We start from the raw sequence: 15,651 nt of genomic DNA on the forward strand, positions 1-15,651 counted from the left end.
CTATGCTAGGCTATCGATAAACTTACACAAATGCTTGTCTAGCTTTGGCTGTAAAGCATATTTTGAAAATCTGAGATGACAGGGTGATTAACAAAAGGCTAAGCTGTGTCTCAATATATTTCATTTGTGATTTTCATGAATAGGAATATTTTCTAGGGGTATTTATGTCCGTTGCGTTATGCTAATTAGCGTCAGGCGATGATTATGCTCCCGGATCCGGGATAGGGAGTCACAAGAAGCCCTTTAAATCAAACATTTGGGAGCCTAAGATCTATACTAGGCTGAAGGGAGGTTTGACCAAATTAGGTTTTATGGAAACATTTACAATGACAACATCCATTTACTGTAAGAAAGCACTCATTCCATCAGGTGGATAAAAAAAAAAAAAAGTTTATAAAAAAGCATAATGCAAAGATAATGTAAAAGTACAGGCCAGTAGAAGAAAACATGAATAATATTTATAATATTTTGGAAATTCATATGCAAATATGTTATTCTATCATCTGAATAACAGACATAATAAATTAAAGATAACCATTGTAATACATTTACAACAAAACAGTACAATTCAATACACAACACAAAGCAGATACAATTACTGCAGCTGCAGATAAGATCCATTATCATTACACCACACAATACAAAAAGCTGTTACAGTAATACACAATCAAACCATGCTTAAATACAATATACAGTGCCTTGCGAAAGTATTCGGCCCCCTTGAACTTTGCAACCTTTTGCCACATTTCAGGCTTCAAACATAAAGATATAAAACTGTATTTTTTTGTGAAGAATCAACAACAAGTGGGACACAATCATGAAGTGGAACGACATTTATTGGATATTTCAAACTTTTTTAACAAATCAAAAACTGAAAAATTGGGCGTGCAAAATTATTCAGCCCCTTTACTTTCAGTGCAGCAAACTCTCCAGAAGTTCAGTGAGGATCTCTGAATGATCCAATGTTGACCTAAATGACTAATGATTATAAATACAATCCACCTGTGTGTAATCAAGTCTCCGTATAAATGCACCTGCACTGTGATAGTCTCAGAGGTCCGTTAAAAGCGCAGAGAGCATCATGAAGAACAAGGAACACACCAGGCAGGTCCGAGATACTGTTGTGAAGAAGTTTAAAGCCGGATTTGGATACAAAACGATTTCCCAAGCTTTAAACATCCCAAGGAGCACTGCGCAAGCGATAATATTGAAATGGAAGGAGTATCAGACCACTGCAAATCTACCAAGACCTGGCCGTCCCTCTAAACTTTCAGCTCATACAAGGAGAAGACTGATCAGAGATGCAGCCAAGAGGCCCATGATCACTCTGGATGAACTGCAGAGATCTACAGCTGAGGTGGGAGACTCTGTCCATAGGACAACAATCAGTCGTATATTGCACAAATCTGGCCTTTATGGAAGAGTGGCAAGAAGAAAGCCATTTCTTAAAGATATCCATAAAAAGTGTTGTTTAAAGTTTGCCACAAGCCACCTGGGAGACACACAGAACATGTGGAAGAAGGTGCTCTGGTCAGATGAAACCAAAATTGAACTTTTTGGCAACAATGCAAAACGCTATGTTTGGCGTAAAAGCAACACAGCTGAACACACCATCCCCACTGTCAAACATGGTGGTGGCAGCATCATGGTTTGGGCCTGCTTTTCTTCAGCAGGGACAGGGAAGATGGTTAAAATTGATGGAAAGATGGATGGAGCCAAATACAGGACCATTCTGGAAGAAAACCTGATGGAGTCTGCAAAAGACCTGAGACTGGGACAGAGATTTGTCTTCCAACAAGACAATGATCCAAAACATAAAGCAAAATCTACAATGGAATGGTTCAAAAATAAACATATCCAGGTGTTAGAATGGCCAAGTCAAAGTCCAGACCTGAATCCAATCGAGAATCTGTGGAAAGAACTGAAAACTGCTGTTCACAAATGCTCTCCATCCAACCTCACTGAGCTCAAGCTGTTTTGCAAGGAGGAATGGGAAAAAATTTCAGTCTCTCGATGTGCAAAACTGATAGAGACATACCCCAAACGACTTACAGCTGTAATCGCAGCAAAATGTGGCGCTACAAAGTATTAACTTAAGGGGGCTGAATAATTTTGCACGCCCAATTTTTCAGTTTTTGATTTGTTAAAAAAGTTGATTTGTTAAAAAGTAAAAATGTCGTTCCACTTCATGATTGTGTCCCACTTGTTGTTGATTCTTCACAAAAAAATACAGTTTTATATCTTTATGTTTGAAGCCTGAAATGTGGCAAAAGGTCGCAAAGTTCAAGGGGGCCGAATACTTTCGCAAGGCACTGTAGCTGTTGATAAATAAAATAAGAAAAAAATCCTTAATGTACAAGGTGTTATTGTGTGAGTGTGTGTGTGCGTGCGTGCGTGTGTGTGTGTGTTTGCGTGTGTCCCGCCATTCCCGCTATCCCTCCATCCCTCCATCCCTCAAGGACCTGCAACATTTCACCACACAAAGTAGTTTAGGACACGCAGTCAAACAAACTCTTAAGAATCAAACAAATAGACGTCCTTTAAGTAGTGTTGAAATCTAGCTTGAAATATACTTATTCATGTTATCATTCTAGAATTGATTGATTACTTCACGTGTATAAGGAATGTATATGTTGGGGCCAATGAAGGGTAGATGGGAACTAGGTGTGTGGAAAGTTACTGAGTGTAGAAAGTTCATATTCTGTTCCATGTTTCTAAGGAGGGAGGTGAAGGGCAACAGTTAATCACTGATAAGGCAGGCCAGCTGAGGAACTAGGGAGGAGTGAAGAATGCGTCTTGAGGTCGAATCAACAGATGAAGTGAGAAGAAACCTCTGGGAGGGAGGCCAGAGAGGCCCAACACAACGACTCGTCTACTACAGTCCTATCTCACACATACACTTCCATGCCCACAAATGTTTTAGTATCAGGCAGGTCTGACTACACCAGTGAGAGGTACCAATTAAATCCCTGCCTAGCAACGGAGATGTATTGGTTGTATAGATTTGTAAGGAGTTGACCTCGCCTAGTGCAAAGTTATAAATATATGTGCTTGTGTATTCATGCCTTGTCTTTGCAGATGTATGACCCAGTGGGGGAATAAACTTGGTTTGAGCTTTTTCTAGTTGTCCGTCTGAGTTTTTACTACAGTTTGTCCAGAACCTAACAATAGATTAAGTATACCTTGACATTGAAGAATTAGTTCCATATTAGTATCATATTAAATATCAATAGCATACGACTATAATTAGTCTTATCTGTGGATGTGCCTGGCTTCACTTTAGAATAGACCAAATGTGCCTCAGGTGGATTTGCAGTTTCTATAAGGGGTAAGGATAACACATTAGAATAATATAACCAGGCCTCCCAAGTGGTCTAAGGCACTGCATTGCAGTGCTAGCTGTGCCACTAGAGACTCTGGGTTCGAGTCCAGGCTCTGTTGCAGCCGGCCGCGACCAGGAGGCCCATGGGGCGGCGCACATCGTTAGGGGAGGGTTTGGCCGGCAGGGATATCCTTGTCTCATCGCGCACTAGCGACTCCTGTGGCGGGCCAGGTGCAGTGCATGCTGACACGGGCGCCAGGTGTACGGTTTCCTCCGACACATTGGTGCGGCTGGCTTCCGGGTTGGATGGGCATTGTGTCAAGAAGCAGTGCAGTTTGGTTAGGTTGTGTTTCGGAGGACGCATGGCTCTTGACCTTCGCCTCTCTCTCTCTCAGAGTTGCAGCGATGAGACAAGACTGTAACTACGACCAATTGGATATCATGAAATTGGGGAGAAAAAAGGGGTGAAAAAAACAAATATATATAACCAGTGAATATACAGAATAATATACAGCTGGTGGTTAGAGAGTTGGACTAAGCTGACAAGGTACACATCTGTCGTTCTGCCCCTGAACAAGGCAGTTAACCCTCAATGATGGCCTGTTCCTAGGCCGTCATTGAAAACTAGAGTTTGTTCTTAACTGACTTGCCTATTTAAATAAAGGTAAAATAAAAAGAGGAGTGAGGGGAAATATGGAGGGATGTCTAGTCTTACCTTTCTTCTTTGGCTTTGGCCTTCTGTTTAAGCTGATGAAAATGTACAAATGAAAGAATGAGATTATTGCATCTTCATCAAAATTCCAAAATCGCACATTTAGATTTCACTGATTGCCAACCTGTAGAATGGGTCTCACCTGTGGCCTTCCCTGTCTTGACCTCAGAATAGACTGGATTTTCTTTTGGATCAGCTGGCATTTCTGAGGAGGAGGACTTTTTTTATGAGTGAAAAACAATGCTGCATTTTGTATGAATTTATGTGACAGTTGAGAATTACTTTTCTTTTTCTTGTCCAACTCTTTGAGTTGAATCTGGGCGTACATCACATCACTTGGTCCAGCAGTAGCAGCACCAGCATCTGAAACATACAGGTAATACACTAATATCTCTACTTAGTGCAACAACAACTCTATACTGTATTCATGCTAAACGTAACATACAGTATACGATACCATTGTCATTATTGTCTGGGGGAGTGATTGTATCGTAGATGTTAGCGCCACCTGTTGGTCAAAGAACAGATAGAAAGATGAATGTGTTGGTTTTCCCTCAGCTTGTCTAGGGACTTAAAGTACAGTAGCATGTTGTATTCAAAGTGAATGGTGAAAAGTTAGTGTGTGAAATTACAGAGAGGGGAGAGAGACAGTGGTCTGGACTGAGAGACTGACCATGCTGCATACGTGTATACCCAGGATCAGGAGCCCGTCCCTGGGTAGATTCTTGGTCCTGTTGGTTGGTGCTCTGGGGCTGGGGGAGCCTTACAGGGAGAGAGATAGTCATGAAACACACAGATTATATTTTACTGTATGAAAAGGAACATAGTTGAAAGACAGGTGTACTCACGAGAATGTCCTGTTGCAACAGGAATCTGTAATGAGAAATGCATACTATTATATCAGGTCATTAATGTTTTGAACTTTTGCAATTAGAATTTTTTTCTCCTAAACATGAACAAAAAAGTTTAATGAGAAATTATAAAAGTCTCACCTTTGGCATTTTTATATCGACACAGCAGTACCAGGAGAATGGTCAGTAGAACACCAGCAACAACCAGGCCCACAACCACTCCTACTGGGTCTGATGTAGAGGGTCCAGGAGTTACGCCTGGAGAGAGAACAACAAATGGACAAAGTGAAACAATTCTGTAGATACATTATATATATTTGGCAACTGACTTGAGATCAGATGACCAGCCTGAGCTTGCAACTCCAAACCTGGAGTATGCTTTTTAACACTACAAATCTCTGATGACCAGAGATGAAAATGTAATGTGATCATTATTATTTTCTCACCTCTCACTCTCACCACGCTCTCTGGTGACTCTGCTTTATTAGATTTACACTTATAGAAGCCTTCATCTGACTTGGACACTGCAGGGATGGTCATCTCTCCTGTGGTCTCATTCCTGATGAGTACTCCATCTTTGTAGAAATCAACCTTCGGTATTGGGTTTGTTTCCTGATATCTATGTGTACAGCGTAGAGTCACAGAGTCTCCCTCAGTTATGGGATAGGCAGGGCTCTCCAGGATCAGATGGCCAACTGTGTAACATAATATATCAATAAAACTGTAAATCTGGAGTAATCACTCACAATATATTAACATCTGATGAGCTTGTATTCTATGAAATGCAACCATTCAGTTACAGAATTAAACATCATTATCATACATTGTAATGTAAGAAAGTGTTAGTGAATGTTGGACAATAGACGTACCAGCCACTGTGATGTTGACAGCATTACTGTACTCTCCTGATCCAGACTCACACCAGTACACTCCACTGTCCCATGAGAATATAAGCATTATGGTACATTTGGATCCTGCTATTGATCCCCAGATAGAGCCACACTCTGACTCCACTGCTTTCTCTCTGTATCTCTTCAGTTTCCATCCAATAGTGTTCCCCTTCTCCTCACAGCTCAGTGAGAGAGACTTTGATGTAAAGTGTTGAGTTCTGTTAGGTTTCATTTTGAGAGACACCGAAGGTTGCGGTTCTGAAACAAAGAGTGACAGAGTCAAATTATAGTTATATATACACATGAGGGGGACTTAAGTATGATTAAATGCAGTTTCAATGCAGTTAGTTACCTCCTGACCAGAGAAACTGAGGTTTACTGTAGAGTGTGTCATAAACTGGGTCTCCTCTTCCAGCTCTACACACATATCCTCCTGTGTGACTAGGACCAGCAGGGATCAGAGTGTAGGAGTCTTCACTAGTCCCATTGCCAGATAGAGGCTCTACAGAGTAGGACCTATCTGACAGAGAGAGTAACCCAGCTGTGTAGGGAACAGTTCTGTACCAGAAGAACCTCCAGCCTGTAGATGACTCTTTAACCCCACAGCTCAGAGTAACAGAGTCTCCAGGGTTCAGCCACTGAGGAGAGACAATCAGGACAGCTTGGGGTTGATCTGTTACAAAGGATAATGACACGATTAAATTAGTTAAATGTTCAAATAATTTAAGATAAAATAATTACCCATTTTGTTATTATGGTATAGTACCTTACCCTAAAATCTAAATATAATTGATCATTGATCTCACTGTCTGCTACATGACCTCATTCCTTAGTCTTTTTCTCACTATTCTGTCTCTTTCTTTTGCAATCCCATAAAAACAGACTTACCTAACACAGTTAATTGTATATCATTACTTGTCTGGGAGTGTTTTAAGCCATTTCTTTTCTGAAGACCTTCACAGGTATATAAACCATTCTTTGCAGGATCGATTCTGTACTCAGGCTCTGTTTTGGTGTAGACCAACTTCCCACTGTTATAAAAAGCATACTCAATCTCTTCTCCCCCCTGTATGTCACATCTGAGAGTAACAGTCTCTCCACTGAAAATCTGGGGCCAGTTGAGTTGGAGGGTCAGAACAGCCGCAGGTCTCTCTGCACAGACACAACACAGAAAATAAACATTATCACATAGCTTAGAATGTAAAATAATGTTGATCAGAATTTTCCACAACATGACCATATCATAAATTGTCATTTCTGAACATACGTATGCAGTCTGAACTGTCTGGCTTACCAAGATCTGGTCATCAGATTGCTGACATATACAGTGATGTCCACACACACACACACACACACACACACACACACACACACACACACACACACACACACACACACACACACACACACACACACACACACACACACACACACACACACACACACACACACACACACACACACACACAAAAAATTACTCACCTTTCACAGTGATTGTGACAGGATCACTGATGATTGATGATATGGATCTGGACTGGGTCTCTCCCTGACACCAGTAGAGACCCTGGTCAGACTCAGCAGCACTACTGATGGTGAAGGTGGTTCCTGTTGTCAAGTGTCTGCCAGACAAGGTCACTACTTTCTTAGTGTTGCCTTTGTACCATGTATAGCTCCAGCCACTGTCAGACCCCACTGAACACGTCATAGTTACTGTCTCTCCAGTGTATGCAGGTTTTGGTGTTATGTTGAGTGTAGCTTTGGGCAGGGCTGTGAGAAAAGAGCATAATTTAAAGATCTGGAAACATGCTTGGTAATATCCATAGATTTAGCTGGTGTTGGAACATTTTCATACTATAAAAATACTAGGAAAAAAATACTTGTCTGTGTGCCAGTCACTCCCTCCTTTGGCCTTGGAGGAGATACGGTCTGAGACAAGTTGTGTGGGGTAGTGTCTGGAACTATTGTACGTCATCTCTGATGTTACACCTATCCTGGGATAGTGTATGACCCAGAGGCTCACTTGCCTCAGGACTACAATTGATTTAAGCCCTATAAGTAGTTGGTGTTTCTGTACCAGGGACGAGATCAGAGCCTCGTCTTAGGGGCCTAAGCTCAATAAGAACAGTTTTCATAACAAATACTATCTGGCTGGGGGATACTCCTTGATCATATATCAAGTCTCACCTTGTGACCCATTCCATACATCTGTTGTTTGTCATGGAGACTTGCTATAAAATGTATTTTGTATTCTTTGTGTTAGAGCTGCTAGCCACAACACTTGGGAGTGTTGAGTTGACCAGCCTCATTATTGTAGAAGCAATTGCTCTGTGTTCCCTTATTAATAAGGTTTGAATAAAGTAATATCCTGATTGGTGATTGACCTTGTCTCTACTCATTATTTATTAGAATTTCCACAACAGAAAACAGCCTCAATTCTTCTTGGGTAAGACGCTACAAGCTTGGCACACCTGTATTTGGGGAGTAATCTCCGATTCTTCAGGTTGGATGGGGAGCATCGGTGCCCAGCTATTTTCAGGTCACTCCAGAGATGTTTGCTCGGGTTCAAGTCCGGGCTCTGGCTGGGCCACTCAAGGACATTCAGAGAGTCCTGAAGCCACTCCTACGTTGTCTTGGATGTGTGTTTAGGGTCACTGTCCTGTTAGAGGGTGAACCTTTGCCCCAGTCTGAGATCCTGAGTGCTCTGGAGCAGGTTTTCATCAAGGATCTCTCTGTACTTTGCACCGTTCATCTTTCCCTCGATCCTGACTTGTCTCCCAGTCCCTGCCGCTGAACAAAATCCCAACAGCATGATGTTGCCACCACCATGCTTCACCTTAGGGATGGTGCCAGGTTTCCTCCAGTTGTGACGCTTGGTATTCTGGAGTGCCATCTTGGTTTCATCAGACCAGAGAATCATTATTCTCAGGGTTTGAGAGTCCTCTAAGTGCCTTTTGGCAAACTTCAAGCGGGCTGTCATGTGCCTTTTACTGAGGAGTTGCTTCCACCTGGTCACTCTACAAGAATGGCCTGATTCCTGGAGTGCTGCAGAGATGGTTGTCCTTCTGGAAGGTTCTCCCATCTCCACAGAGGAACTCTGGACCTCTGTCAGGGTGACCATCAGGTTCTTGGTTACCTCACTGAACAAGGCCCTTCTCCTCTGATTGCTCAGTTTGGCCGGGCGGTCAGCTCGAGGAAGAGTCTTGATGGTTCCAAACTTCTTCCATTTAAGAATGATGGAGGCTACTTTGTTGATGGGACCTTCATTGCTGCAGACATTTTTTGGTAACCTTCCCCAGATCTGTGCCTCGGCACAATCCTGTCTCGCAGCTCTACGGACAATTCCGTTGAGCTCTGCGCTGTCAACTGTGGGATCTTATATAGACAGGTGTGTACCTTTTCAAATTTCCAATCATGTCCAAACAATTTAATTTACCACAGATGGACTCCAATCAAGTTGTAGAAACATCTCAAGGATGATAAATGGAAACAGGATGCACTTGAGCTCAATTTCGAGTCTCTAAGTACATAAATAAGACACTTGCCAGTTGGTCAGCACATGTTCGCAGTACACGTCCTGGTAATCCGTCTGGCCCTGCGGTCTTGTGAATATTGACCTGTTTAAAGGTCTTACTCACATCGGCTGCGTAGACCGTGATCACACAATCGTCCGGAACAGCTGATGCCCTCATGCATGTTTCAGTGTTACTTGCCTCGAAGCGAACATATAAGTTATTTAGCTCATCTGGTAGGCTTGTGTCACTGGGCAGCACTCGGCTGTGCTTCCCTTTGTAGTCTATAATAGTTTGCAAGCTCTGCCACATCCGACAAGCATCGGAGCCGGTGTAGTACGATTCAATCTTAGTCCTCTATTGACGCTTTGCCTGTTTGATGGTTCGTCGGCATAGCAGAATTTCTTATAAGCTTCCAGGTTAGAGTTCCGCTCCTTGAAAACGGCAGCTCTACCCTTTAGCTTGGTGCGGATGTTGCCTGTAATCCATGGCTTCTGGTTGGGGTATGTACGTACAGTCACTGTGGCGACGACGTATTCGATGCACTTATTGATGAAGCCAGTGACTGACGTAGTGTACTCCTCAATGCCATCAGAAGAATCCCGGAACATATTCCAGTGTGTGCTAGCAAAATAGTCCTGTAGTTTAGCATCTCCTTCACCTGATCACATTTTTAATGATCGAGTCAATGGTGCTTCCTGCATTAATTTTTGCTTGTAAGCAGGAATCAGGAGCATAGAATTCTGGTCAGATTTGCCAAATGGAGGGTGATGGAGAGCTTTGTATGCATCTCTGTGTGTAGAGTAAAGGTGGTCTAGAGTATTTTTAGGTAAAACTGATTTAATTTTCCTGCGTTAAAGTCCCCGGCCACTAGGAGAGCCGCCTCAGGATGAGCGTTTTCCTGTTTGTTTATGGTGGGCTTAGGGCCAGCATCGGTCTGTGGTGGTATGCAGACAGATACGAAAAATACAGATGAAAACTCTCTAGGTAGATAGTGCGGTCTACTGCTTATCATGAGATACTCTACCTCAGGCAAGCAAAACCTAGAGACTTCCTTAGATATCGTGCACCAGCTGTTGTTTACAAATACACATAGACCGCCACCCCTTGTCTTACCAGAGGCTGCTGGTAAGACAATCCTGCCGATAGAGTGTATAACCTGCCAGCTGTATGTTATTAATGTCGTCGTTCAGTCACAACTCGGTGAAACATAAGATATTACAGTTTTGAATGTCCCGTTGGTAGGATATCTCAGCTTTTAGTTCATCCCGTTTATTTTCCAACGATTGTACGTTGGCTAACAGTACCTGATCCTCACTAGGCACTCCGATCTCCTTCAGTGAAATCTCCATCTCTCTCTCCTGCAAATGACGGGGATGAGGGCCTGTTCGGGTGCCTGGAGTAAATCCTTCTCGTCCGACTCATTAAAGAAAAATGATTTGCCCAATTCAAGGTGAGTAATCGGTGTTCTGATGTCTAGAAGCTGTTTTCGGTCATACGAGATTGTAGCAGCAACATTACATACAAAAAAGTTACAAACAATGTGAAAAACAAACAAAATAGCACGGTTACCCTTTCTAGGGCAGGGGTTCCGCTAACGGAACACCTCGACAACATTCCGCTGAAAAGGCAGTGCGTGAAATTCAAAAATATTTTTGGGAAATATGTAACTTTCACACATTAACAAGTCCAATACATTAAATGACAGACAAACATCCTGTTAATCTACCCATGGTGTCAGATTAAAAAATATATTTAGAGCGAAAGCACAACATATGATTATGTTAGGTCATAGCCAAGTCAAAAAACCACACAGCCATTTTTACAGCCAAAGATAGGAAAAAGCAGAAATATAGATAAAAGTAATCACTAACCTTTGATGATCTTCATCAGATGACAGTCATAGGACATCATGTTAGACAATACATGTATGTTTTGTTTGATAATGTGCATATTTATATCCAAATATCTCAGTTTACATTGGCGCGCTACGTGCAGTAATGTTTTGATTCCAACACCTCCGGTGATTTTGCAGAAATACTCATAATAAACATTGATAAAAGATGCAAGTGTTATTCACAGAATTAAAGATAGACTTCTCCTTAATGCAACCGCTGTGTCAGATTTTTTTAAAACTTTACGGAAAAAGCATAATCTGCGAACGGCGCTCAGAGCCCAATCCAGCCAAAGAAACATCCGCCATTTTGGCGTCAACAGAAGCTAGAAAAAACACTATAAATATTCACTTACCTTTGATGATCTTCATCAGAAGGCACTCCCAGGAAACACAGTTCGACAATAAATTACTGATTTGTTCCATAAAGTTCCATAAAGCCCATCATTTAGCCACTTGTTGTTAGCGTGTTCAGCCCAATAATCCATCTTCATGAGGCGCGAGCACTTCCTCCAGACAAAAACTTGAAATGTTCCATTACAGTCAGTAGAAACATGTCAAATGATGTATGCAATCAATCTGTAGGATTTTTAAAACTTAAATCATCAATAAGGTTCCAACCGGAGAATTTCATTGTCTGAAGAAAAGCATTGGAACGATAGCAAACTCTGTCGGGAGTGCGCATCATGAGACCGAGGCTCTCTGCCAGACCACTCACTCAAAGAGCTATTATGAGCCCCTCCTTTATAGTAGAATTCTCAAACCAGTTTCTGAAGACTGTGACATCTAGTGGAAGCCCTAGGAAGTGCAACCTCATTCATATCTCACTGGGATTTCAATAGGCACTGTTTTGAAAATCAATTTCTCACTTCCTGTTTGGATTACTTCTCAGGTTTTTGCCTGCCATATGAGTTCTGTTTTACTCACAGACATCATTCAAACAGTTTTAGAAACTTCAGAGTGTTTTCAATCCAATACTAATAATAATATGCATATATTAGCATCTGGGACAGAGTAGGAGGCAGTTCAGTCTGGGCACGCTATTCATCCAAAAGTGAAAATGCTCCCCCTAAGAGACAAAATCGGCAGCCATCTTCTACGGTGCCATTACAAAAGTGTTCTGACTTCTGTAGTTAGTACCGTAACTATACTTTTTTACATTCATATGGACACACAGACCATTTCATATGGACACATCGACCACACAGACCATTGAGTGACTCAATATAAAGTGTCCATTTGTATGATAAAAAACTAAGTAAAGTAACTCACCTTTCACAGTGATTGTGACAGGATCACTGATGATGGATGATATGGATCTGGACTGGATCTCTCCCTGACACCAGTAGAAACCCTGGTCAGAATCAGAAGCTCTCCTGATGGTGAAGGTGGTTCCTGTTGTAGTGTGTCTGCCAGAGAAGGTCACTACTTTCTTAGTGTTGTCTTTGTACCATGTATAGTTCCAGCCACTGCCGACTGAACACGTCAGAGTTACTGTCTCTCCAGTGTATGCAGGGTTTGGATGTACGGTCAGTGTAGTTTCAGGAAGAGCTAAGAAAACAAAAAGCAGAATATCAAAACATCTGGATACATGCGTGATAACAAATGAATACATAAACTATATAGTTTATATATTGTACCAGTCAACAGTTTGGACATACCTACTCATTCAAGGGTTTTTCTTTATTCGCTACATTGTAGAATAATAGTGAAGACTTGAAAACTATGAAATAACATACATGGAATCATGCGGGAACCAAAATAGTATTAAACAAATCTAAATATATTTTAGATTTTAGATTCTTCAAAATAGCCACTCTTTGCCTTGATGACAGCTTTGCACATTCTTGGCATTCTCTCAACCAGCTTCACCTGGAATGCTTTTACAGCAGTCTTGAAGGAGTTCCCACATATGCTGAGCACTTGTTGGCTGCTTTTCTTTCACTCCGCGGTCCAACTCATCCCAAACCATCTCAATTGGGTTGAGGTGGGGTGATTGTGGAGGCCAGGTCTTCTGATGCAGCACTCCATAACTCTCCTTCTTGGTAAAATAGCCCGTACACAACCTGGAGGTGTGTCGGGTCATTGTCCTGTTGAAAAATAAATGATAGTCCCACTAAGCCCAAACCAGATGGGATGGCGTGTCGCTGCGGAATGCTGTGGTAGCCATGCTGGTTAAGTGTGCCTTGATTTCTAAATAAATCACAAAGGGTGTCACCAGCAAAGCACCCCCTCAACATCACACCTCCTCCTCCATGAGTCACGGTGGGAACCACACATGCGGAGATCATCCGTTCACCAAAAATCTCAAATTTGGACTCATTTGACCAAAGGACAGATTTCCACTGGTCTAATGTCCATTGCTCGTCTTTCTTGGCCCAAGCAAGTCTCTTCTTATTATTATCTCTTCTTCTTATTGTCCTATAATAGTGGTTTCTTTGCTGCAATTTGACCATTAAGGCCTGATTCACACAGTTTCCACTAAACATTTGATGTTGAGAGGTGTCTGTTTCTTGAACTCTGTGAAGCATTTATTTGGGTTGCAATTTCAAAGGCTGGTAACTCTAATGAACTTATCCTATGCAGCAGAGGAAACTCTGGGCCTTCCTTTCCTGTGGCGGTCCTCATGAGAGCCAGTTTCATCATAGCGCTTGATGATTTTTGCAACTGCACTTGAAGAAACTTTCAAAGTTCTTGAAATGTTCTGTATTGACTGACCTTCGTGTCTTAAAGTAATGGTGAGCTGTCGTTTTTCTTTGCTTATTTGAGCTGTTCTTGCCATAATATGGAATTGCTCTTTTACCAAATAGGGCTATCTTCCGTATACCAACCCTACCTTGTGTCACACCCTGGTCAAAGTATTTTGTGTTTATCTTTATTTATTTGGTCAGGCCAGGGTGTGGCATGGGTTTTTGTATGTGGTGTGTATGTGTGGGGATTGTAGCTAGTGGGGTGTTCTAGCTAAGTCTATGGCTGTCTGAAGTGGTTCTCAATCAGAGGCAGGTGTTTATCGTTGTCTCTGATTGGGAACCATATTTAGGCAGCCATATTCTTTGAGTTTGTCGTGGGTGATTGTCCTTAGTGTCCTGATGTCATTGTTCTGTGTTAGGATACACAAGTATAGGCTGTTTCGGGTTTTGTTAAGTTTATTGTTTTGGTAGTGTTTGTGTTTAGTGTGTTAATTCATTAAACATGGATTGCAATAGACACGCCGCATTTTGGTCCGACTCTCCTTCTCATACAGAAAACCGTTACAGAATCACCCACCACAAAGGGACCAAGCAGCGTGTCAACAGGCAAGAACAGCCCAAAGTGGAGTACAGTATGGACTATACTTCTTGGGAGGAGATAGACAGGTGGGCGGTCGACCCAGGGAGAGTGCCGGAGCCCGCCTGGGATTCGATGGAGCAGTGCGCGGAAGGATATAGGAGAATGGAGTTTGCGAAGCAAGCAAGGCGGCGCGGACGGAGGCCCCATAGTCAGCCCCAAAAATTTCTTGGGGGGGGGCTCAGGGAGAGTGTGGCAGAGTCAGGAGCCAGACCTGAGCCAACTCTCCCTGTTTATCGTGAGGAGCCAAGGAGGAGACCAGAGCCGGTGTTGGAGGTGAGCGAAACAGAGACTGTGAAGGAGTTAATGGGGAAATTGGAGGAGAGAGAAATGAGGGAGTTGCTGTGTTGGTGTTTTAAACATGGAATTCGCCCGACGGAGCGTGTCGGGGATTTGATGGCACCTGGGTCAGCGCTCCATACTCGTCCTGAGGTGCGTGTTAGTCGGCTGGTTAAGATGGTGCCAGTCTCACGTACCAGGCCTCCTGTGCACCTCCCTAGCCTTGCACGTCCTGTGCCAGCACCGCTCTCAAGATCTCCAGTACGCCTTCACGGTCTAACCCATCCTGTGCCACCTCCACACCCCAGCCCTCCGGTAGCAGCTCCCCGCACCAGGCTTCCTGTGCGTGTCCTCGGCCCAGTACCACCAGTGCCAGCACCACGCATCAGGCCTATAGTGCGCCTCGCCTGTCCAGCGCTGTCGGAGCCCTCCTCTCCAGCGTTGTCGGAGTCTCCCGCCTGTTTAGCGCTGTTAGAGCCTTCCTTCTCTACAGCGCTGCCGGAGTCTCCCGCCTGTTCAGAACTGCCAGTTAGCATAGAGCTGCCAGTTAGCATAGAGCTGCCAGTTAGCATAGAGCTGCCAGTTAGCATAGAGCTGCCAGTTAGCATAGAGCTGCCAGTTAGCATAGAGCTGCCAGTTAGCAAGGAGCTGCCAGTCTGCAAGGAGCTGCCAGTCTGCATGGAGCTGCCAGTCTGCAAGGAGCCGCCAGAGCTGCCAGTCTGCAGGATGCCGCCAAAGCTGCCAGTCTGCAAGGAGCCGCCAGAGCTGCCAGTCTGCAAGGAGCCGCCAGAGCTGCCAGTCTGCAAGGAGCCGCCAGAGCTGCCAGTCTGCAAGGAGCCGCCAGAGCTGCCAGTCTGCAAGGAGCCG

The 15,651-nt window shown here is 43.2% G+C and overlaps 1 protein-coding gene across 3 annotated transcripts in view; it reads right to left on the reverse strand.

Moving 5' to 3' along the window:
• Positions 1–370: 370 nt before the first annotated feature.
• Positions 371–15,651, reverse strand: part of LOC110500421 (Fc receptor-like protein 5) — a 29,726-nt gene continuing 14,445 nt past the window's right edge. The window contains exons 4-17 of one of the 3 annotated variants that reach the window (XM_090214516.1): positions 12,451–12,729; positions 7,258–7,542; positions 6,664–6,927; positions 6,128–6,448; positions 5,755–6,033; positions 5,332–5,580; positions 5,027–5,143; positions 4,883–4,907; positions 4,708–4,796; positions 4,492–4,542; positions 4,317–4,397; positions 4,177–4,239; positions 4,038–4,069; positions 371–2,462 (exon numbers count right to left, since the gene is read on the reverse strand). In XM_090214516.1, the coding sequence (XP_090070642.1) occupies positions 4,065–4,069; positions 4,177–4,239; positions 4,317–4,397; positions 4,492–4,542; positions 4,708–4,796; positions 4,883–4,907; positions 5,027–5,143; positions 5,332–5,580; positions 5,755–6,033; positions 6,128–6,448; positions 6,664–6,927; positions 7,258–7,542; positions 12,451–12,729 (2,108 nt within the window). In that variant the 3' untranslated portion in view covers positions 371–2,462; positions 4,038–4,064. Of the gene's footprint in view, positions 2,463–3,081; positions 3,322–3,491; positions 4,070–4,147; positions 4,240–4,316; positions 4,398–4,491; positions 4,543–4,707; positions 4,797–4,882; positions 4,908–5,026; positions 5,144–5,331; positions 5,581–5,754; positions 6,034–6,127; positions 6,449–6,663; positions 6,928–7,257; positions 7,543–12,450; positions 12,730–15,651 lie in introns of those variants that run through there. The other 2 variants (XM_090214517.1, XM_021577793.3) reach the window with 2 other exon arrangements.

Source organism: Oncorhynchus mykiss, chromosome 21, assembly GCF_057628025.1.
Source record: "Oncorhynchus mykiss isolate SJ-2025 chromosome 21, ASM5762802v1, whole genome shotgun sequence".
In the NCBI taxonomy this organism is placed as follows: domain Eukaryota; kingdom Metazoa; phylum Chordata; class Actinopteri; order Salmoniformes; family Salmonidae; genus Oncorhynchus; species Oncorhynchus mykiss.